This window comes from Pseudophryne corroboree, chromosome 4 (assembly GCF_028390025.1).
Source record: "Pseudophryne corroboree isolate aPseCor3 chromosome 4, aPseCor3.hap2, whole genome shotgun sequence".
NCBI lineage: Eukaryota > Metazoa > Chordata > Amphibia > Anura > Myobatrachidae > Pseudophryne > Pseudophryne corroboree.
In genome coordinates this window covers 290,430,213-290,456,321 of record NC_086447.1, presented here as the reverse complement: position 1 = coordinate 290,456,321, position 26,109 = coordinate 290,430,213, and the positions used below count along the sequence as shown (strand labels likewise).

At 44.5% G+C, this 26,109-nt stretch overlaps 1 protein-coding gene and 1 pseudogene across 1 annotated transcript in view; both read left to right on the top strand.

The window, feature by feature from the left end:
• The window catches only part of WDR49 (WD repeat domain 49), a 459,475-nt gene that overhangs the window by 281,682 nt on the left and 151,684 nt on the right, over window positions 1–26,109 (top strand). Inside the window, exon 13 of the mRNA XM_063916191.1 lies at window positions 22,265–22,423. Within this exon, the coding sequence (XP_063772261.1) occupies window positions 22,265–22,423 (159 nt within the window). The remainder of the gene's footprint in view (window positions 1–22,264; window positions 22,424–26,109) is intronic.
• LOC134913697 (5S ribosomal RNA) lies at window positions 8,030–8,148 on the top strand (annotated as a pseudogene).

Here is a 26,109-nt window from a genome sequence, read left to right as displayed (position 1 = left end):
TGCCAGCAAGATTAAAGATATCAAAACATAAATGTGTTTACAAGTAATGTAGTATAATTAAAACTGAAACTGCAATGATCCTGAGCAATCCACCATCCTCCCCCTCCCCCTTCACACAGCGTATAGGGCAGGGAATGGAAATGCACAAGAAAACATGTATTCAGCTGAAAAGACAGATTGGCAGAAGTGGATAGATAAATAGGGAATAAATCTCTAGAGACGTGATCTCCACTATCCACACTGAGGCTGGCTAAATCATTAGAGCCTGAAATGTCAATTGCTGTCTTAATAACAATCTTGTTAAATTGTTGTACTTGCAGTGAAAAAAGACACAAAAAATATTGTATATGCTGGTATGTCCACAGTGAGTCAATAAGAATTGTGAAAAAAACTGTGAAAAAAAAAAAAAAACTCAATTGCCAGAGCGGAAAGTAGATTGTTGCTGATTGTATTTAATTTTATCAGCAACAGAGTGACACTGAAAGTGTCAATAGATTGTTACCTTATGTATTAATAGCACCTTAAAAGCAACAGTTTATAGTGTGCAATGAAAAATGCCTTATTATAGAGACGGCATAGATTTGCCTGAAAGAGACCGATGCACACAGTGTTTAATTACAGCTGTGCGTGGCTGGAGAGCGGGAGACAAGTAAGAGTGCAGGATATAAAGAGATACTTGCAACAGCCTGTGCGTGTGTCCTGCTCGTTTGGTGCCGCTGACAGCTCGGCTTGACGAGCTGTGTGTCTTAACGGCTCCCCTGGTCTCCTCTCCTGCCGGTCTGCTGGTCACGGTGAGCGCACTCACCGTGACCACGTTCACCTCCCAACGTACGTTTCACAGTAAGCTTGTTCACGGGTAGTGTGAACGGCGGGAGTGCAGACCTGGATTTTATTCTAATGAGATGATTATTAATTGGTTTCACCAGATGGTGATTGCGATGTAAAGGTCTGACTGCGTGTAATGAGCTTAATAGAGAAAAAGCTGAATAGATATGCTGCACAAAATGAAACTGCTATAGATAATTAATAAATGGATACCTGCAATATATATATGGAAGATGTCTTTAAAGATGAATTAATTGGAATAAGTACTGATATAATAGATTGGTGTAATAAATTGGTTGTATGTAAGTGCTGACAAGCATGTATGAAATATGAAAAAATAAAATTAATTAAAGTTAAATAGAATGTAGTGAAAATGGATGAATGATTAATGCCCGTATAAAACGTGTTGAAAAAATGGTGAATTGGGAGTGTTGTAATCGGATTGAGAATGTGAATGTGATGGGAGGAAGGAGAATGAGGGGGGGGTTTGAAATGCATTAATTAATAGGGTGAAGAATAAAAATATAAATGTGAAAATAAAAATTAAATATATAAAATATAAAATAAAGTATAAAAAAATATATATAAAAATATATATATATATAAAAATATGTAGAGTAAAGGGGGGAAAAAATTTATTGTGTGTGCATAGTGATGGCAGTGAATTGTGATGGTGTATGGGAAGAGGGGGGATTATAAATGAGATATATTGTGAAGGCTGTATTAAAATTGCGTGAAAAAAATGTAAATTGCATGTGTGACAAAAAATTTTTTTTGATGATGGTATGCTACTGGATGAAAGATATATGGGTTGAAAGTGTTTAAAATGAAAGGAAGGGCTGGGGGTAGGGTGGGTTAGGTTTGCTGAGGATGGAAAGTGGGAATAAAAAAGGGGGGGGAAAGGGGGGGGGTTAAAAAAAGGGGGGGGGAAAGAAAAAGGAAATGAAATGAAATAAGACCGAATATCCCTGCTGGGATAGTTATTGCTGCCGTAATAACATATATGCAGTAGTGATGTAATTAAGTTGGAAGGAAAGCACCAAATTAATGGTTTCATTGAGTCCTTGAGGGTGTAGTGAGTCCAATCTGAAAGTCCACTCACATTCCTTCCGTAGAAGAGTGTTGGTCCAATCGCCTCCTCGTATACCTAGTTTGACTTTCTCTAGTCCACAGACTTTGAGTTCTTCCCACCGACCTGCATGATTAGAAACAAAATGACGTGCTACAGAGGTGATTTGCTTCATTTTTTGTAGATCTTTGGTCGCATTCCGAATGGATCCAATGTGTTCCAGAATTCTTTGCTTGAAGGCTCTGGTCGTCATGCCAACATATCTTTGTCCACAGGGACATACTATACAGTAGATCACTCCTTCTGTTGAGCAGTTAATAAAGTGTCTGAATTTGACGTCTTTGCCATAGCGGGTCTGAATATGGTCAGTCTTAAGGATATATTGGCATGCTCTGCAGTGACCACATGGATGTGTGCCAATCGTGGATTGTGGCTTTCCTCGGGTTAATTGGAAATGACTAGATACCAGTCTATCTTTCAATTTCTCGATCTCCGCCAGCTCATGGATACTTGTGGTCCAAGTTTTTGTGATAGAGTGGGATCCAACTGTAGGATTCCCCAGTGTTTTTGAATAGCTTGTTTGACCTGACGCCACTCTTGACAGAAACCCCCTACAAATCTGATAGTGTTGTCCTCTTGTTTCTTGTGTTTCTTTTCAAAGATTAAATGTTCTCTCTGGACAGTCTGAATGTTTCTACTTGCTTTCTTGATAGCGGTATTGCTGTATCCTCTCTCCCGTAATCTCTTCGAGAGGTCTTTGCTTTGTTCCGCAAAGTCCTGATCATTGGAGCAGTTCCTTCTTAGGCGTAGATATTCCCCCTTAGGTATATTCATAATTGTTGGAGGAAGTGGGAACTGGTTTGATGTAGCAGTGTGTTTGAGGATGTTTCCTTCCTGTACAGTTTTGTAGAGAGCATTTGGTTTTCATCTTTGTAGATTAGAACATCCAGGAATGGGAGTTCATCTTGACTGATATGATGGGTAAGTCGAATGTTGAGGTTATTGTTGTTGAGATGTTCAATGAATAGGAGAAGCATCTGTATGTCACCTTCCCATATCATCAAAATGTCATCGATATACCGTACCCACATAATGATGTTGGATGTAAAGACATCATTGCTGTCATTGAACACAGATTCGCGTTCCCACCATCCTAAGAAGATATTGGCGTAAGTGGGGGCACACGCTGCCCCCATAGCTGTGCCCCTGGTCTGTAAAAAAAAATGGAACAAGCCCTCTTGGCAACCACGACCCCCTAGAAACCCGGAACACTACTCATCATCAGATATAGAAACATCTGGAGCAGAAGACATTCCGGAATACATCCCCAAGGAATCGTTAACCTCGAACTTCAGAAGTGAGGGCAACAGCTCCACCCAATACCAACAACAACATTTTTTAGGGGATCCCCCCAGGGGAAGGGGGTCAAGGCACCCAGCAAACGAAAGACAAGGAGGGGCGCAAGAGGAGGAAGAGGTCGTCAACAACAATGGGATCAACCACTACCAAGGAGACAACCAGTACGGAATTCACGCAGAAGGTAACTTCAGATTCCTCAACACCTACTGACACCTCTTCACAACTTAAGATCATCAACCTTTCAGCACATAATTTAGATCAGGATCAAATACAAGTTCTGAGCAAAGGCCTCTCCTATTCGCCAGCCGAAAAGTTCAACAGATTCAAATGGGAAAAAGACTTAAAACTATTTAGTAGAAAGTTACTTCTCACGAAATTTCACAACAAAATAGTCACCTCTAAAACTAACTATACCCAATCCCACCAGACAGAAATAAGTGATAATATGAATACATCAGATATGTCAGGACCAGAGCTGGAGGCACTGGAGGCCCTCCAATCTTTGGAATCAGAATCAACACCAATCATTGATCCCGAGTGGGAAGTCAGCACGAGGGTCATTTGTAAGAAAAGGTCTACATTTTTTCCAGCAGAGCAGACGAGTCCAGAGATACAGATATTTACTAAATTAGTATCTCAAGAATTTGACCATATACACCTCCGGAAGACTAGAAGACTGTACAATTCCAATTTATCCAGGAAAGAACTAAATGCTCTAAGAGAGATTGAATCATGGCAAGACGTCATCATTAAACCATCAGATAAAGGGGGAAACGTGGTGTTATGGCCCCGAGAACAATACATACAGGAAGCATATCGACAGTTGGAAGACCAAACTTGCTATCAAAGAGTATTACTCAACCCCATGGAAAATTACAAGACAATATACAACCGGATTCTGAACGACGCATACGCGGAAGGGACTATAACACCTTCGGAATATCAGTATCTCCAGACAGCACATCCCAGTATCCCTACATTTTACATGCTCCCCAAGATACATAAGAACATGAGGCAACCACCAGGAAGACCAATTGTATCGGGGATAGGATCCTTGACTGAAAAAGCCAGCATTTTTGTTGACTTACATCTACGACACCATGTTTTGGGTCTCCCTTCCTTTGTCCAAGATACAACAGACGTTCTCCGCAAGATTCATGATGTCAAATTGGAAACAAATCAATATTTAGTCTCTCCAGACGTTGAGGCACTTTACACTTCAATTGATCATGATAAAGGACTTGAAGCTGTCAATTATTTCATGAATATGGAAGGTATGGAAAAATTCCATGTGTTCCTTGCCGATCTACTCCAATTTATACTCAGCCATAATCTTTTCACCTTTAACAACAGATTCTTTTTACAGACCAGGGGCACAGCTATGGGGGCAGCGTGTGCCCCCACTTACGCCAATATCTTCTTAGGATGGTGGGAACGCGAATCTGTGTTCAATGACAGCAATGATGTCTTTACATCCAACATCATTATGTGGGTACGGTATATCGATGACATTTTGATGATATGGGAAGGTGACATACAGATGCTTCTCCTATTCATTGAACATCTCAACAACAATAACCTCAACATTCGACTTACCCATCATATCAGTCAAGATGAACTCCCATTCCTGGATGTTCTAATCTACAAAGATGAAAACCAAATGCTCTCTACAAAACTGTACAGGAAGGAAACATCCTCAAACACACTGCTACATCAAACCAGTTCCCACTTTCCTCCAACAATTATGAATATACCTAAGGGGGAATATCTACGCCTAAGAAGGAACTGCTCCAATGATCAGGACTTTGCGGAACAAAGCAAAGACCTCTCGAAGAGATTACGGGAGAGAGGATACAGCAATACCGCTATCAAGAAAGCAAGTAGAAACATTCAGACTGTCCAGAGAGAACATTTAATCTTTGAAAAGAAACACAAGAAACAAGAGGACAACACTATCAGATTTGTAGGGGGTTTCTGTCAAGAGTGGCGTCAGGTCAAACAAGCTATTCAAAAACACTGGGGAATCCTACAGTTGGATCCCACTCTATCACAAAAACTTGGACCACAAGTATCCATGAGCTGGCGGAGATCGAGAAATTTGAAAGATAGACTGGTATCTAGTCATTTCCAATTAACCCGAGGAAAGCCACAATCCACGATTGGCACACATCCATGTGGTCACTGCAGAGCATGCCAATATATCCTTAAGACTGACCATATTCAGGACCGCTATGGCAAAGACGTCAAATTCAGACACTTTATTAACTGCTCAACAGAAGGAGTGATCTACTGTATAGTATGTCCCTGTGGACAAAGATATGTTGGCATGACGACCAGAGCCTTCAAGCAAAGAATTCTGGAACACATTGGATCCATTCGGAATGCGACCAAAGATCTACAAAAAATGAAGCAAATCACCTCTGTAGCACGTCATTTTGTTTCTAATCATGCAGGTCGGTGGGAAGAACTCAAAGTCTGTGGACTAGAGAAAGTCAAACTAGGTATACGAGGAGGCGATTGGACCAACACTCTTCTACGGAAGGAATGTGAGTGGACTTTCAGATTGGACTCACTACACCCTCAAGGACTCAATGAAACCATTAATTTTGGTGCTTTCCTTCCAACTTAATTACATCACTACTGCATATATGTTATTACGGCAGCAATAACTATCCCAGCAGGGATATTCGGTCTTATTTCATTTCATTTCCTTTTTCTTCCCCCCCCCCCTTTTTTTTTAAACCCCCCCCTTCCCCCCCCCCCCCTTTTTTATTCCCCACTTTCCATCCTCAGCAAACCTAACCCACCCTACCCCCAGCCCTTCCTTTCATTTTAAACACTTTCAACCCATATATCTTTCATCCAGTAGCATACCATCATCATCAAAAAAATTTTTTTGTCACACATGCAATTTACATTTTTTTCACGCAATTTTAATACAGCCTTCACAATATATCTCATTTATAATCCCCCTCTTCCCATACACCATCACAATTCACTGCCATCACTATGCACACACAATAAATTTCCCCCCCCCCCCTTACTCTACATATTTTTATATATATATATATTTTTTATATATATTTTTTTATACTTTATTTTATATTTTATATATTTAATTTTTATTTTCACATTTATATTTTTATTCTTCACCCTATTAATTAATGCATTTCAAACCCCCCCCCCCTCATTCTCCTTCCCTCCCATCACATTCACATTCTCAATCCGATTACAACACTCCCAATTCACCATTTTTTCAACACGTTTTATACGGGCATTAATCATTCATCCATTTTCACTACATTCTATTTAACTTTAATTAATTTTATTTTTTCATATTTCATACATGCTTGTCAGCACTTACATACAACCAATTTATTACACCAATCTATTATATCAGTACTTATTCCAATTAATTCATCTTTAAAGACATCTTCCATATATATATTGCAGGTATCCATTTATTAATTATCTATAGCAGTTTCATTTTGTGCAGCATATCTATTCAGCTTTTTCTCTATTAAGCTCATTACACGCAGTCAGACCTTTACATCGCAATCACCATCTGGTGAAACCAATTAATAATCATCTCATTAGAATAAAATCCAGGTCTGCACTCCCGCCGTTCACACTACCCGTGAACAAGCTTACTGTGAAACGTACGTTGGGAGGTGAACGTGGTCACGGTGAGTGCGCTCACGTGACCAGCAGACCGGCAGGAGAGGAGACCAGGGGAGCCGTTAAGACACACAGCTCGTCAAGCCGAGCTGTCAGCGGCACCAAACGAGCAGGACACACGCACAGGCTGTTGCAAGTATCTCTTTATATCCTGCACTCTTACTTGTCTCCCGCTCTCCAGCCACGCACAGCTGTAATTAAACACCGTGTGCATCGGTCTCTTTCAGGCAAATCTATGCCGTCTCTATAATAAGGCATTTTTCATTGCACACTATAAACTGTTGCTTTTAAGGTGCTATTAATACATAAGGTAACAATCTATTGACACTTTCAGTGTCACTCTGTTGCTGATAAAATTAAATACAATCAGCAACAATCTACTTTCCGCTCTGGCAATTGAGTTTTTTTTTTTCACAGTTTTTTTCACAATTCTAATTGACTCACTGTGGACATACAGCATATACAATATTTTTTGTGTGTTTTTTCACTGCAAGTACAACAATTTAACAAGATTGTTATTAAGACAGCAATTGACATTTCAGGCTCTAATGATTTAGCCAGCCTCAGTGTGGATAGTGGAGATCACGTCTCTAGAGATTTATTCCCTATTTATCTATCCACTTCTGCCAATCTGTCTTTTCAGCTGAATACATGTTTTCTTGTGCATTTCCATTCCCTGCCCTATACGCTGTGTGAAGGGGGAGGGGGAGGATGGTGGATTGCTCAGGATCATTGCAGTTTCAGTTTTAATTATACTACATTACTTGTAAACACATTTATGTTTTGATATCTTTAATCTTGCTGGCATGTCATCAGAATAACAAGGGTCCACTATTGCCCTACCACATGTGAAAAATCCTCTGGGATTAATGTTGCATAGCACAAAAACAAGCAACGTACAGGCGGCTCCATTTGGCAAAACCGATTGACCATATGATTTAAAACCTCTGTATACCTATACATTTGGAATACACTTTGGTGCAATGATGGTCAAACATATGTCTCTTTTTTAAGAGACTATCTGCCCATTTTAACAACCAGGCCTTGGTGGATTCAATAACTGCATACCCATTACAGGTCTTTGCTCATCGACTTTAAATCTACTACCATACCACACCGTACATGCCCAATCTCGTCCGATCTTGGAAGCAATACGGTGTTGGGCCTGGTCAGTACTTAGGTGGTTGACCACTAAGGAATACCAGGTGTTGTAGGTTTTGCTTGATGGCAATACTTTTGCTACTGCACCTACTGTAGAAATCAACACCTGGCGGGCAATTTCTTGGTTCTGCCGCAATTTGTGCCGCACGTCTGCCTTATATACATGGTTTTTCATCCATATGTTCACAGTTGCAATCCCGAATTTACGATTCAAATTATTTAATCATTTTTTAAACATATTTTGTGTGTACTCTTATATTATTCATCAAGAATTAAAGGTTACGTTTTAATATCTAATACGTTATACATAATCTCTATCACAGTTGTTTCCAAGAGTGAGTGCTCCCAACAAGGGTCACTTTTTTCCTTTCTCTCCTCTCTTTATTAACCTTTCCTTTTGTTCAGGCGCCGCTGCCTTGATTCAATCCACTCATTCCTTTCTATGGCTATTCAGCCATTAAATGATGTTTTAATTCTGCAAGTGTCTAACATGTTCATTTAAACTGTAATTGCAGCACTCACCGCCCAGTTCAAAGGTGCATCATGGTTTGATTTTTATTCTAATCAGCTGGTTTGTTCAGAGATCTATTTCTTAATATAATTGTATAAAGAACCTGGTCAAGTGCATTCTAATTAGTATAACAGTCTATCCACATTAATTATGGAAATGCTGTGCAAATTTGATTTGCATATTTCCTGCATAAGCAATGTATATATTTCCACAATTAAGTTGATGTAATTAACAACCTCACTCGCAGTGATTAAAATAGATGAGCTAAATGTATTTTGTTAAAGAATAATGTAGACACTTTTATAGTAATGCATTAAGATATTACCATACAAGAAAATAACATATTTATTTAAAGAATTGACAGCTATTTAATAGATTTTGTTAGAGGTTAATTGTTATTTAAAGTGCTCACTATATGTTTCAATCATATACAATTACATTATATTGGCTTTTTATAAACATAGAAACTACTCTAATGGTGCCCACACACAGTGCGATTATCGCGTGCGATTTGATCTTTTTAGTTCAAATCGCATCGCGTCTAGTTCAAATCGCACTGTGTTTATCTTCCCTTGCAATGCGATGCGATGCGCGCTCCCATATAGTAAATGTCGTATGTGCATTCAGGTATTTTTGTACTACATTGCATCGCATTTAGTTCAAATCGCACGCTGTGTAGCGAATCGCACGTGATACTGACTTTAAGACACCCACAAAATTGCACCTAGCACAAAATATCATCGTGTAGGGTCCTTTAAGAAATGTGTTGCAAAGTACAAACATGGCAGTAACAGATCAAGTTTTGGTTTTATGAACAGAATGTTATAATCAGGGCCGGTGCTAGGGTGTTCGGCGCCCCCCTGCAAACTATAAATTTGCGCCTTCCCTCCCATACTTCACGACACAAAAAAGGGTGTAGTCTCACAAGAAAGGGGCGTGGCCACACATTAGTACCACAAATTCAAATCATGCCACACAGTAGTGCCCCTTAGTCACATTACATTGCCCCACAGTGCCAGATACATGCCCCACAGTGCCAGATACATTGCCCCACAGTGCCAGATACATTGCCCCACAGTGCCAGATACATGCCCACAGTGCCAGATACATGCCCCACTCAGTGCCAGATACATGCCCCACTCAGTGCCAGATACATGCCCCACTCAGTGCCAGATACATTGCCCCACAGTGCCGGATACAATGCCCCACAGTGCCGGATACAATGCCCCACAGTGCCGGATACAATGCCCCACAGTGCCAGATACATTGCCCCACAGTGCCAGTTACATGACCCACAGTGCCAGATACATGCCCCACAGTGCCAGTTACATGCCCCACAGTGCCAGATACATGCCCCACAGTGCCAGGCCCCAGTCAGTGCCAGTTATATGCCCCATTTGGTGCCAGTTACATGCCCCACAGTGCCAGGCCCCACTCAGTGCCAGTTACATGCCCCATTTGGTGCCAGTTACATGCCCCACAGTGCCAGATACATTGCCCCACAGTGCCAGTTACATGCCCCACAGTGCCAGATACATTGCCCCACAGTGCCAGATACATTGCCCCACAGTGCCAGTTACATTGCCCCACAGTGCCAGATACATTGCCCCACAGTGCCAGTTACATGCCCCACAGTGCCAGATACATGCCCCACAGTGCCAGTTACATTGCCCCACAGTGCCGGATACAATGCCCCACAGTGCCGGATACATGCCCACAGTGCCAGTTACATGCCCCACAGTGCCAGATACATGCCCCACAGTGCCAGGCCCCACTCAGTGCCAGTTACATGTCCCATTTGGTGCCAGATACATGCCCCACTCAGTGCCAGATACATGCCCCACAGTGCCAGTTACATTGCCCCACAGTGCCGGATACAATGCCCCACAGTGCCGGATACATGCCCCACAGTGCCAGTTACATGCCCCACAGTGCCAGATACATTGCCCCACAGTGCCAGTTACATGCCCCACAGTGCCAGATACATGCCCCACAGTGCCAGTTACATGCCCCACAGTGCCAGGCCCCACTCAGTGCCAGTTACATGCCCCATTTGGTGCCAGTTACATGCCCCACAGTGCCAGGCCCCACTCAGTGCCAGTTACATGCCCCATTTGGTGCCAGTTACATGCCCCACAGTGCCAGATACATTGCCCCACAGTGCCAGTTACATGCCCCACAGTGCCAGATACATTGCCCCACAGTGCCAGTTACATTGCCCCACAGTGCCAGATACATTGCCCCACAGTGCCAGTTACATTGCCCCACAGTGCCAGATACATTGCCCCACAGTGCCAGTTACATGCCCCACAATGCCAGATACATGCCCCACAGTGCCAGTTACATTGCCCCACAGTGCCGGATACAATGCCCCACAGTGCCGGATACATGCCCACAGTGCCAGTTACATGCCCCACAGTGCCAGATACATTGCCCCACAGTGCCAGTTACATGCCCCACAGTGCCAGATACATGCCCCACAGTGCCAGTTACATGCCCCACAGTGCCAGATACATGCCCCACAGTGCCAGGCCCCACTCAGTGCCAGTTACATATCCCATTTGGTGCCAGATACATGCCCCACTCAGTGCCAGATACATGCCAGTTACATTGCCCCACAGTGCCGGATACAATGCCCCACAGTGCCGGATACAATGCCCCACAGTGCCGGATACAATGCCCCACAGTGCCAGTTACATGCGTCACAGTGCCAGGCCCCACTCGGTGCCAGTTACATGCCCCATTTGGTGCCAGTTACATGCCCCACAGTGCCAGATACATTGCCCCACAGTGCCAGTTACATGCCCCACAGTGCCAGATACATTGCCCCACAGTGCCAGTTACATTGCCCCACAGTGCCAGATACATTGCCCCACAGTGCCAGATACATTGCCCCACAGGGCCAAATACATTGCCCCACAGTGCCAGTTACATGCCCCACAGTGCCAGATACATGCCCCACAGTGCCAGGCCCCACTTGGTGCCAGGCCCCACTTGGTGCCAGATACATGCCCCACTGTACCGCTGGACCCCCCCCGTGCCGCCGGACCCCCCCCATCACTTACCGGCCGGCGGGGCCGCTTGTTGCTATGTGAGGGGAGGAGAGCGCAGCGCCTCTCCTTCCCCTCGCCGCTCCAGGTCTCTGGCGGCTGTCTGGCGCCGGTTCGCTAGCCAATCAGAGCTCGCGGACCGGCAGCCAATCAGGAGCCGGTCCGCAAGCTCTGATTGGCTAACGCCGGAGACCGGACACAGCAGCACTGCTGGCAGCGCTGCTAGTGCTGGCAGCGGCGGTGAGGGGAGGGAGAGACGCTGCGTTCTCCTCCCCTCACATTTAGGGTTGACGGGGGCGAGTGGGGCATGATGCCCTGGCCCTCTCCTGGGCCTGCCAAGGCGCCCAGGGCACGTGCCCCACTCGCCCTACCCTAGATACGCCTCTGTTCCTAGCAGCAGAGTGAGAGAGGCGAGTGTTGAGCTTGCTGCTATCGCACGGGGGATGTTGGGCAGGTGGGCGGAGAGGTGACCACTTGACTGATTTTGTTAAAGTGTATTCCGCACTGCTGCTGGCGCCACTGCCTGAGTGATGATAGGCGCAGCGGCAGCTGGCAGCAACAGTCATGTATAGAAGCAGGGATGCAGAGCAGGGAGAGCGCCTCTCCAGCCCGGTGTCTACCTGCTCTGGATCCCTTTGCTGAGCGGTTAGCGCTGGCTCTGGTTATAATTCCTATTACAAATTAGCTTTTTACCCAAGAAGTAAGGGATTGTTTAGTCACAACTTGTAGTGTCATTAACACTCTTATTGCATTCCCCTCTCAGCGACGGATATGCCTTATAATATCTTAGCTACATAACTACACCTGCCAGTATTCCATATTTTAGTGAGACTGCCCCTGGCAGTGTGATCTTGTTAGATTGTGCTGCTTGGATTATTCATAAAACACCATTGAGAGATAGATAATAAGAGCATGGATTAGAGTTATTGTAGTGGCTTGTGTAAAATATGGTCATATTTTGGATAATGTTAATATTCATGTGTTAATGAATATTAACACATGAATATTAACATTATCCAAAATATGACCATATTTTACACAAGCCACTACAATAACTCTAATCCATGCTCTTATTATCTACCGCAGTTAATATTGCAATAGTTTCCTAACTATTCTTCCCAAAAATAGGCTCTCACCACTACAAACCATTTTGAATGCTGCTGATCCGCTCTGTCAGTCCCTCCATTGGTTACCTGTGTTCTACCGTTTTCAATATAAAATACTTCTACTCACACACAAGGCCATTAACCCAACTACACCAACGTACATCTCTTCACTCATCTCAAAATTTATCATACGTCCTAGAGGATGCTGGGGTCCACTTTAGTACCATGGGGTATCGACGGTTCCGCAGGAGCCATGGGCACTTTAAGACTTTTCAAGGGTGTGAACTGGCTCCTCCCTCTATGCCCCTCCTCCAGACCTCAGTTTTAGAAATGTGCCCAGGCAGACTGGATGCACTCCAGGGGAGCTCTACTGAGTTTCTCTGAAAAGACTTATGTTAGGTTTTTTTATTTTCAGGGAGAACTGCTGGCAACAGTCTCCCTGCTTCGTGGGACTGAGGGGGCAGAAGTAGGAACCAACTTCCTGAATAGTTTAATGGCTCTGCTTCTGGCTGACAGGACACCATTAGCTCCTGAGGGGAACTGAACGCTAGCTGCGGCTATGTGCTCACTCCCACAGCCCGCCGTCACCCCCCTGGCGGGAGTGCAGCGCGCCATGCTGACCACACATACACAGGCACTGCAGGGCGCAGGGCGCGGGGGGGGGGGGGGGCACCCTGGGCAGCATGTAACCTACCAAACTGGCTAGAATAAGGGGCATATGTTGCTGAGGCACAGTCCTACCCCCGCCAGTATAACTATCTGTATCAAAAAAGCTGAGGAGAAACACGCCATTAAGGGGGCGGTGCTTCCTTCTCAGTCAGCCAGCACACTGCTCAGCACCATTTTCTCTCTCCTCAGGCTGCAGAGACAACGCTGGTCCTCCTCCACTGCTGAATACAAGTATCAGGGTGACAAACAGGGGGGGCACAGTGAAATTGGGTGCTATATATAGTGTGATAATATCATTATAAAAGCGCTGCAGGTCTGTGGGCATTTGTGTTTCACAGACGTTTGATTATTGGCGCTGGGTTGTGAACTGGCAAATCCTATCTGTGTCCTTCTGACAGATTTTACTGTGGGTCTGTCCCCTATAAGTCTCGGAGTGTCGGTTATGTGGTTGTGCACGTGTGTGACATGTCTGAGGCAGGGAGCTCTTCCCCTGAGGGAGCCATTTTAGGGACACAGAGTTGTAATGTGGTGGCTCTGCCGGCACACCATGAGCCTGAATGGGTGAAAGAATTACGTGATAGTGTGAATCATATCAGTAGGAGATTAGATAAGTCTGAGTCTCATGCAGAAAACTGGAGAAAATCAGTGGAAGATGTGATTTTTAGTGGTTCTGCTTTTTCATCCACAGGCGACCCCTCTGGGTCACATAAAAGACCATTTGCACAAATAGTACAAACTAATACCGACACGGACTCTGATTCCTGTGTCGATACTAGTGATTCCAGGGGAGTAGATCCTAAATTGGCAAAAAGCATTCAATACATGATTGTTGCTATAAGGGAGGTTTTGGAAGTTACGGAAGCCCCTCCTGTACCTCAGGAAAAGGCTTATTTTTATAAAGAAAAGAAAATTAATGTAACTTTCCCTCCTTCTCACGAGCTAAATACTCTCTTTGAGGGAATTTGGGCGAACCCTGAAAAGAAATTTCAGATTCCCAAAAGGATTCAGGTTGCTTATCCTTTCCCAGCAGAGGACAGGAAAATGTGGGAGTCACCCCCAGTTTTAGACAGTGCTCTGTCACGCTTAACAAAAAAGGTGATTCTCCCTGCACCTGGAACGGCTTCACTAAAGGAGCCGGCGGACCGCAAAATAGAGACTACTTTAAAATCTATTTATGTGGCCAATGGTACACTGCTCAGGCCCACCATTGCTTGCGCATGGGTGAGTAGTGCTATCGAAAAATGGGCAGATAACTTGTCATCTGAAATTTACACGATAGATAGAGACGAGATTCTCCTAAAGTTAGGTCATATCAAAGACGCTGCTGCATACATGCTAGAAGCCATGAAGGATATTGGGCTTTTAGGTTCAAAAGCCGCTACCATGGCAGTCTCGGCTCGGAGGGCGTTGTGGATTCGCCAGTGGAAGGCTGACGCAGATTCCAAGAGAAATATGTAGGCTCTCCCATATAAAGGCTGAGGCCTTGTTTGGAGATGGGCTAGATGTATTGGTCTCTGCGGCTACCCCAGGTAAGTCGACATTTTTGCCTTATACTCCTGCTCCGGCGAAAAAGACATATCACTCTCAGATGCAGTCCTTTCAGCCCAACAAATACAGAAAGGCCAAAGGTTCCCCCTTCTTTGCAGGTAGAGGGAGAGGATGAGGAAAAAAGCCTGTAGCGCCTGCCGGATCGCAGGAGCAGAAGTCCACCCCTGCTTCTGCCAAATCTACAGCATGACGCTGGGGCTCCCTTGCTGGAGTCCGCTTGGGTGGGAGCACATCTGTAACTTTTCAGTCAAGTCTGGGGTCAATCTGTCCTGGACCCATGGGTCTTGCAAATACTGTCCCAAATCGACCTTGCCAGCTTCTCTTCCGGACAGAGAAGTTGTAACTGCTGCAGTTCAAAAATTATGTCAGGATCAAGTCATTGTCCTGGTTCCCGTGTCACAACAAGGAGAAGGGTTTTATTCAAGCCTCTTCGTAGTTCAGAAGCCGGACGACTCGGTCAGACCAATTTTTAACCTGAAATCGCTGAATCTTTACCTGAAAAGATTCAAATTCAAGATGGAATCTCTGAGAGCAGTGATTTCCAGTCTGGAGGAAGGGGACTTCATGGTGTCAGTAGACATAACAGATGCTTACTTGCATGTTCCCATTTATCCTCCTCCTCAAGCTTATCTGAGATTCGCGGTACAGGATTGCCATTACCAGTTCCAGACGTTGCCGTTTGGACTCTCCACGGCACCGAGGGTATTCACCAGGGTGATGGCAGAGATGATGGTCCTCCTTCGACAACAAGGAGTCAATATAATTCCTTACCTGGATGATCTCCTGATAAAAGCGAGATCCAAGGAACGGTTGGTGCAGAAGATTGCACTCTCCCTGTCAGTACTCCAACGACACGGTAGGATCATGAATTTTCCAAAGTCACAATTGGAACCGACGACAAGATTGTCCTTTCTGGGGATGATACTGGACACAGAGGTACAGAGGGTATTTCTTCCAGTGGAAAAGGCTCTGGAAATCCAGAGACTGGTCAAGCAAATTTTGAAACCAACAAGAGTATCGATCCATCAATGCATTCGGTTGTTGGGAAAGATGGTAGCATCCTACGAGGCCATACAGTTTGGCCGATTCCATGCCAGAGTGTTCCAGTGGGACCTGTTGGACAAGTGGTCCAGATCACACCTGCACATGCACCAGAAGATAATCATGTCCTCCAAAGCCAGGATTTTGCTCCTGTGGTGGCTACACAGTTCTCACCTATTAGAGGGACGCAGGTTCGGGATTCAGGACTGGGTCCTAGTAACCACGGATGCAAGTCTCCGAGGCAGGGGAGCAGTCGCACAGGGAAAAAGCTTCCAAGGAAGATGGTCAAGTCAGGAAACCTGTCTTCACATAAACGTGCTGGAATTGAGAGCCATTTACAACGGCCTTCTACAAGGGGTGCATCTTCTTCAAGATCAACCCGTGCAGATCCAGTCGGACAATGTAACAGCAGTCGCGTACATAAACTGTCAGGGTGGAACGAAAAGCAGAGCAACAATGGTAGAGGTGACAAAGATCCTCCTCTGGGCACAAAGACATGCAAGAGCTCTGTCGGCAATTTTCATTCCGGGAGTGGACAACTGGGAAGCAGACTTCCTCAGCAGACACAATCTCCATCCAGGAGAGTGGGGACTCCACCAAGAAGTCTTCGCAGAGGTGACAAGTCTTTGGGGAGTTCCTCAAGTTGACATGATGGCATCTCGTCTTAACAAGAAGCTTCAGAGATATTGTTCCAGGTCGAGAGACCCTCAAGCAATAGCAGTGGATGCACTGGTGACCCAGTGGGTGTTTTGGTCGGTATATGTCTTCCCTCCACTTCTACTGATACCAAAAGTTCTCAAAATCATACGAAGAACAAGGGTTCTAGCGATCCTCATTGCCCTAGACTGGCCAAGGAGGGCTTGGTATCCAGATCTTCAGGAATTACTCCTAGAAGATCCTCAGCCTCTTCCACCTCGCGAGGACCTGCTGCAGCAGGAGCCGTGCGTATATCAATAATTACCGCGGCTACGTTTGACGACATGGCTGTTGAGCGTCGGATCCTAGCCCGAAAGGGTATTCCAAAAGAAGTCATTCCCACACTTATTCAGGCCAGGAAAGGAGTAACGTCTAAGCATTACCACCGTATTTGGAGAAAATATGTGTCTTGGTGTGAATCCAAGAAGGCTCCAACGGAAGATTTTCAGTTAGGACGTTTTCTCCATTTTCTACAGGCTGGTGTGTATGCGAGCCTACGATTGGGTTCAATCAAGGTCCAGATTTCGGCCTTATCAATTTTCTTTCAAAGACAATTGGCCTCCCTTCCAGAAGTTCAGACATTCGTGAAAGGAGTGCTGCACATCCAACCTCCATTTGTGCCCCCGGTGGCACCATGGGATCTTAATGTGGTGTTGCAGTTCCTGCAATCAGATTGTTTTGAACCGCTGAAGGAGATATAATTGAAGTTTCTCACTTAGAAAGTGGTCATGTTATTGGCGTTGGCATCCGCAAGGTGGGTGTCTGAGTTGGGGGCCTTGTCCCACAAGAGCCCTTACCTGATCTTCCATGAAGATAGAGCAGAGTTAAGAACTCGCTAACAATTTCTTCCAAAGGTGGTTTCGTCTTTTCATATGAACCAACCTATTGTGGTGCCAGTGGCTACTGACACCTTCACTGCGTCAAAGTCTCTTGATGTAGTTAGAGCTTTGAAAATTTATGTCGCAAGAACAGCTCGGGTACGGAAAACAGAGGATCTGTTTGTCCTGTATGCTCCCAACAAGATTGGGTGTCCTGCTTCTAAGCGTTGGATCAGAGGGACGATTCAGCATGCTCATTCCACGGCTGGATTGCCGATACCGAAGTCGGTAAATGCCCGTTCTACTAGAAAGGTGGGCGCATCCTGGGAGGCTGCCCGGGGAGTCTCGGCATTACAACTTTGCCGAGCAGCTACTTGGTCAGGAGCAAATACGTTTGCAAAGTTTTACAAGTTTGACACCTTGGCCGATGAGGACCTAAAGTTTGGTCAATCGGTGCTGCAGGGTCATCCGCACTCTCCCGCCCATACTGGAGCTTTGGTATAACCCCATGGTACTAAAGTGGACCCCAGCATCCTCTAGGACAAATGAGAAAACAGGATTTTAATACCTACCGGTAAATCCTTTTCTCCTAGTCCGTAGAGGATGCTGGGCGCCCGACCCAGTGCGTACTTTTCCTGCAGTTGTTACATTTGTAGTTACACAGTTGTTGTGTTACGGTTATTTTCAGCATGTTGCTGCAATTGTTCATGCCCGTTGGCATGTGTTATGTTGAATGCCATGTGTGTGGCATGGTTGAGGTGTGAGCTGGTATGACTCTCACCTTTAAATTATAAGTAAATCCTTTCCTCGAAATGTCCGTCTCCCTGGGCACAGTTCCTATAACTGAGGTCTGGAGGAGGGGCATAGAGGGAGGAGCCAGTTCACATCCTTGAAAAGTCTTAAAGTGCCCATGGCTCCTGCGGAACCATCTATACCCCATGGTGTACCCCATGGTACTAAAGTGGACCCCAGCATCCTCTACGGACTAGGAGAAAAGGATTTACCGGTAGGTATTAAAATCCTGTTATCTCCCAACCCCACCTCTCCGCTCTGCACAACATCTGTGTCTCTCATCCACACTTATTACTAACTCCCACTCATGATTACAGTACTTTTTCAAGCTGCACCTACCCTATGGAATGACCTCCCCTGCACAATAAGACTCTTCTCTAGTCTCCAAACCTTCAAGCGTTTCCTGAAAACTCACCTCTTCAGGCAAGCTTATCAGATTCCAGAACCACTTATATAACCTTCCTAAACTTTCCTATTCGATTACATCCCCACTGTACAGTCCGCACATTTCCTCACATATTTTCTCTTTCTGACTAAATCATACAGCCCAACAAGAACCTTTGCAATCTGGTGGACCATTATGCAATAGATAGCACCTATCCTTGTGTATCAATGCCTATCTATATATATAAATGCGAAAGCACTCACTCACTGACTCATCACTACTTCTCTTCCTGATATGTTAGGAAGCTGAAATCTAACATAGGTATTCTTCAGGTGGGAAATAGGAAAACGACGTAATTAGAATTTTAATAAACCTTCCCTAAGGGGATGAAAAGGGGGTTGGCATAATGACGTCATTACCAATGCGTGGTTGCGTTGCTTGAACAAAAATGCCCAAATGGGCAATCAGATCAAAATTTGGATTGCACCACCAGTATGTAGAATTTAATAAACTACAAAAATGGTCCTGTCACTTTTCGCCATATCTGCTACAGGTGCTCCTAGGGTAATGCCAAGAACCATGGATTAATATTTACTTACATTAAGATGTCTCAAATTTACATCTCTATAGACTGACCAAAATTTTTAACACTCATTTATATGTACATTCATGAAAATCAGGAACTCCCATGCGAAGAGCGGGTAGAACAGCTAGTCTCCCAATAAATTGTAAGCTTGCGAGCAGGGCCTTCCTACCTCTATGTCTGTCTATTACCCAGTTTTGTCATATTTCTATTTTTTTCAATTGTAAAGAGCACTTGTATAGTGCTGAACTATATAAGAAACTGTTAATCATCATCATCATCATCATCATCATCATCATTAATAACTAAACTTAGGGACCTGTTTATCAATAAGAGCCAATAACAAAAATTGTGTATCGCTGTTAGTGAGCTGGTAGGGTCATATTTATCAATAAACATTTTCTGGGGTAGCTGAGTGATACTCAACTCCCCAACAATACTGTCTGGCAGTGGTAAGGAGAGACATGGGGGAGCCTTCAAGCCTTCTAAAGAGTGGAGAAGTTACCCATTGCAACCAATCAGCTTCTGCCTATAATTATACTAAATGCACTTAGTAAATGCTTTGGAGGCTTGATACATCCCCTCTTAGTACTTAGCTGGTCATGTGAGTGTGTGACCCAGAGAAAATATTTCTCTCACCCCTTTCCCATGCTGCTGTACTGGTCCTATCCCATGTCTACAGAATACCATATCCCTATATTACATCTTGTCCAATCTGTATACTACATTTACCCAACAAAATATTTTTTTGATGGCAAATTTCAGCACCCTGCCCAAAATGCTGTATTGTTTTCCTACAGTAAGTCTGGACTTAACTGATCTTTCCACAAAGCAATTATAACCTATAGAGAATATGGCCAGTATTTACTAAAAATCCGAGTTTTGACGATTTGTGTTTTTTTTTCTAAATACCAATCCGGGAATTCACTAAGCAGAAAACTCGGCAGTGTCTGGTCTATTTGTAATGGTTTGATTGGAAAAGTTCTTAAATACGAATGAATAGACCATCGGTCAAACGCGGCTTTTATTTCATACAATACGGGTATTCACTATTCATTCGTATTTGGGTGTTAGTCTCTGAGTGCTCAAGTGCGGGTCTATTTTTTTTCGATTCGTTAAAAAAAGCAGGAAAAAAATAGACCTGCTTTTTCCAGTCGAGTTTGGATAACCATGCACGGATCAGTGAGATCTGTGCATGGTTATCTATGGGAAAGGGTGTGTTTAGTGTCAAAAGTTAAAAAAAATTGCGTGTGGTCCCCCCTCCTAAGCACAACCAGCCTCGGGCTCTTTGAGCCGGTCCTGGTTGACAAAATATGGGGAAAAAATTGACAGGGGTTCCCCCATATTTCATCAACCAGCATCGGGCTCTGCGCCTGGTCCTGGTTCCAAAAATACGGGGACAAAAAGCGTAGGGGTCCCCCGTATTTTTAAAACCAGCACCGGGCTCCACTAGCCAGGTACATAATACCACAGCCGGGGGACACTTTTATAGTGGCCCCTGCGGCCCTGGCATTACATACCCAACTAGTCACCCCTGGCCGGGGTACCCTGGAGGAGTGGGAACCCCTTAAATCAAGGGGTCCCCCCTCCAGCCACCCAAGGGCCAGGGGTGAAGCCCGAGGCTGTCCCCCCCCATCCAAGGGCGGCGGATGGGGGGCTGATAGCCAAGTGTAAAAAATGTGAATATTATTTTTAGTAGCAGTACTACAAGTCCCAGCAAGCCTCCCCCACAAGCTGGTACTTGGAGAACCACAAGTACCAGCATGCAGTGGAAAACCTGGGCCGCTGGTACCTGTAGTACTACTACTAAAAAAATACCCCCAAAAAAACAGGACACACACACCGTGAAAGTATAAGTTTATTACATACATGCACACCTCCATACATACATACTTACCTATGTTCCCACGAGGTCTCGGCCCTCTTCTCCATGTAGAATCCTTGGAGGACCTGTGAAAAAAATTATACTCACATAATCCAGTGTAGATTCTGTCCTTTGTATAATCCACGTAATTGGCAAAACAAAAAAACGGAAACCTGACCACGCACTGAAAGGGGTCCCGTGTTTACACATGGGACCCCTTTCCCCGACTGCCAGGACCCCCCCTGACTCCTGTCAAAGAGGGTCCCTTCAGCCAATCAGGGAGCGCCACATCGTGGCACTCTCCTGATTGGCTGTGTGCTCCTGTAGTTTCTGTGAGGCAGCACACGGCAGAGATACAATGTAGCGCCTATGCGCTCCATTGTATCCAATGGTGGGAACTTTGCGGTCAGCGGTTGACCGAAAGTTACCTCACCGCTGACCGCAAAGTTCAAAGAGCCCGAGGCTGGTTGTGCTTAGAAGGGGGGAACCCACGCAATTTTTTTCAGAATTTTAAAGACTTTAAACACCTTTTTAAGGTACACAATGAAGCCCTGCACGGATCTCACAGATCCGGCCGGGATTCCTTGTGTTTTGTCAGGCAGTGTTTTACTCATCACTCCCGTAAAACACTGCCTGACATTACGAATCACATCGACATCGGAAAATACGAATTGTGAAAATTGGCAGCTTAGTGAATGACCGTATCAGGATTCAAAAAGTTGCAGTAAAATGCACCCGATACCATTCGAGATCAAACACCCTTCAAAACGGCAAAAACACGAATCTTTGTAAATATACCCCCTATGAATCCTTTTTTTTGCCTCATAATTTATATACATAAACATTTACAAATCCAACTAACAGGACTATTAGGTAGAATAAAATACAGTTTGAACCCAAAAATACAGCCCTTATAATTGCAAAAAACTACAAATGCATTTAACAGTCATTTAAATGCAGTGAATCTAAAATCTAATTCAGTTGGACAGAGCTGTAAATCTGTAGGCAGTGGAGGAATTATTGGTACAGAATTTCAGCACATACAGTAGCATCGATAAAAGCAGGTGACATTTATGAACCAGACAATCTGAAAAAGATTTTTGTTACAGACTCTCATCTCCATAGTGCTGGGAGAAGAAGCATCTCATTGTCATCTTCTGGAAGATATACACGCTCCTTTAGTGGCTTCTGCAACACAGACTCTGACAGCAATAATACTGTAACAAGATTGTTCTTCCTTGGGGCAAGAAAACATATCTCAGCAACAGGTGAGAGCTTTCCTGAGGTTTTATTTTTACACATTCCTCTTCTTGCACAACACATATTGGCTATAGCAGAAGTGTTGTCTTAAAAATGCTTCTCATATCTCTAGAGCACCAGTGTAAATAACTAAATTAAAATGCTATACCAACTTTGATAGGAAAAGCAAGTGTGAATTTGTCATCGGTTGTTTTGAGGAAAGTATGGGGGAAAGGGAAATTCAAGATTTTCATGGGGAATTTTACAAAAAAAAAAGGTCATCTACAAAGCTGCAAAAATGCGTTATGGTATTAGACCTAATTGCATAAATGCATTATTAGTGGGCTCTGATGGAGGAGGGTGCCTGGATGATAGATCTACAGTTAAAGTGATGTGAACCTGACAATGCACATTAAAGCAGCCACTCCGGTTCTATCAAAGGCCCTCATTCCGAGTCGTTCGCTCGGTATTTTTCATCGCATCGCAGTGAAATTCCGCTTAGTGCGCATGCGCAATATTCGCACTGCGACTGCGCCAAGTATCTTTGCTATGAAGAAAGTATTTTTACTCACGGCTTTCTCATCGCTCCGGCGATCGTAATGTGATTGACAGGAAATGGGTGTTACTGGGCGGAAACACGGCGTTTTATGGGCGTGTGGCTGAAAACGCTACCGTTTCCGGAAAAAACGCAGGAGTGGCCAGAGAAACGGGGGAGTGGTTGGGCGAACGCTGGGTGTGTTTGTGACGTCAAACCAGGAACGACAAGCACTGAACTGATCGCACAGGCAGAGTAAGTGTGGAGCTACTCTAAAACTGCTAAGTAGTTTGTGATCGCAATATTGCGAATACATCGGTCGCAATTTTAAGATGCTAAGATACACTCCCAGTAGGCGGCGGCTTAGCGTGTGTAACTCTGCTAAATTCGCCTTGCGACCGATCAACTCGGAATGAGGGCCAAAGTGTATTATTTAAACAAAGGTCACTGACAAGATACGTGGGCGCTCAGCCCAATCAAACAATCCTTTTCTGACGGCTTCTATCTGGCAACCAGTTGTTTGGTTATCCAATCTCTTATGCCCTCAAACGGTGATCCTGTTAATTTGACCACTGTCATGTTGACCTTTTAACCCTGTAGTTGCAACTCCTGCAGCTGCTAGGATTTGTATAGAGACACCCGCTGGCAGCATCTCATACCCGCCTTTTGCATACAAAGACATATAGATCGGTCACACCATCAGTCATCGGAGCATGGTTGCTTAGAATGTCTGATGGAAGTCAGGTGCCAGAGCCATTTTAACGGCGTTCTCAGACACGCCCCCTAGACGGTCCCTACACACCTGTGATTTACTCACCACCCCCCTGTTACATCCCACCAATGCTCCCAGTTAGTCATACTGCATCCAAGTTCTCAGCTCAGAAACGCCACCTAAATGGTCACAACAAGCCTGTATTTTACTCGCCACCCTGTTTCCTCCCACAAATGGTCCTTGTATGTCTGACAATCAAACTGCATCCAAATCCTCGGCTTAGACACTCCCCCTAGACAGTCATAACACACCTGTGTTTCACTCGCCACCCCCCGTTATGTCCCACAAACGCTCCGTGTCTGTCTGTTAGTCACACCCAGTGCCAGATTAAGGTCCGCATCAGCCTGGAGCTGAAATTGTAAGACTTACTGGGGGGGAATTCAAATGTTTGAAAAGTCAGTTGGGTGTCTGCTTTTTCGCATCTAATAGACAGGAAAAAACAGACACCCAACCGACTTTTCAGCCATTTGAATTCCCCCCACTGTGTGCTACGACAGGGGGTGTGACCAGCACTGTGACTAATGATGTGGAGGGCATGACCAGTGCAGGGAGGCTGTGTCATTGTGTGTGGACAGCTCCTACCCTCAACCACGTCAACCTACTTTCCCTCTTCACTTATATGAGATATATATCATGTATATACCAGCGACCGCACGTCCCTGATATATATATATATATATATATATACTAGTGATGTGCACCGGACATTTTTCGGGTTTTGTGTTTTGGTTTTGGATTCGGTTCCGCGGCCGTGTTTTGGCAAAACCTCCCTGAAAATTTTTTGTCGGATTCGGGTGTGTTTTGGATTCGGGTGTTTTTTACAAAAAACCCCAAAAACAGCTTAAATCATAGAATTTGGGGGTCATTTTGATCCCATAGTAATATTAACCTCAATAACCATAATTTCCACTCATTTCCAGTCTATTCTGAACACCTCACAATATTATTTTTAGTCCTAAAATTTGCACCGAGGTCGCTGGATGACTAAGTTAAGCGACCCAAGTGGCCGGCACAAACATCTGGCCCATCTAGGAGTGGCACTGCAGTGTCAGACAGGATGGCAGATTTAAAAAATAGTCCCCAAACAGCACATGATGCAAAGAAAAAAAGAGGTGCAATGAGGTAGCTGTGTGACTAAGCTAAGCGACCCAAGTGGCCGACACAAACACCTGGCCCATCTAGGAGTAGCACTGCAGTTTTCTAGCGAGAGGATGAGTGCTTCCATCCTCATGTGAATCTGAACCACTAGCCATGAACATAGGCCAGGGCCTCAGCCGTTCCTTGCCACTCCGTGTCGTAAATGGCATATTGGCAAGTTTACGCTTCTCCTCAGAAGCTTTTAATTTAGATTTTTGGGTCATTTTACTGAACTTTTGTTTTTTGGATTTTACATGCTCTCTACTATGACATTGGGCATCGGCCTTGGCAGACGACGTTGATGGCATTTCATCGTCTCGGCCATGACTAGTGGCAGCAGCTTCAGCACGAGGTGGAAGTGGATCTTGATCTTTCCCTATTTTGCCCTCCGCATTTTTTTCTCCATTTATTAATGTGTGGAATTATATGCCAGTAATATATCAATAGCAGTGGACTACTGTACCGTACTGCTATATATTATATACTGGTGGTCAGCAAAATTCTGCACTGTCCTCCTACTATATATACTGTGCACAACAACTAAAATGCACCACAGGTATGGATGGATAGTATACTTGACGACACAGAGGTAGGTAGAGCAGTGGACTACTGTACCGTACTGCTATATATTATATACTGGTGGTCAGCAAAATTCTGCACTGTCCTCCTACTATATATACTGCGCACAACAACTAAAATGCACCACAGGTATGGATGGATAGTATACTTGACAACACAGAGGTAGGTAGAGCAGTGGACTACTGTACCGTACTGCTATATATTATATACTGGTGGTCAGCAAAATTATGCACTGTCCTCCTACTATATATACTGCGCAAAACTAAAATGCACCATAGGTATGGATGGATAGTATACTTGATGACACAGAGGTAGGTAGAGCAGTGGACTACTGTACCGTACTGCTATATATTATATACTGGTGGTCAGCAAAATTATGCACTGTCCTCCTACTATATATACTGCGCACAACAACTAAAATGCACCACAGGTATGGATGGATAGTATACTTGACGACACAGAGGTAGGTAGAGCAGTGGACTACTGTACCGTACTGCTATATATTATATACTGGTGGTCAGCAAAATTCTGCACTGTCCTCCTACTATATATACTGCGCACAGCAACTAAAATGCACCACAGGTATGGATGGATAGTATACTTGACGACACAGAGGTAGGTAGAGCAGTGGACTACTGTACCGTACTGCTATATATTATATACTGGTGGTCAGCAAAATTATGCACTGTCCT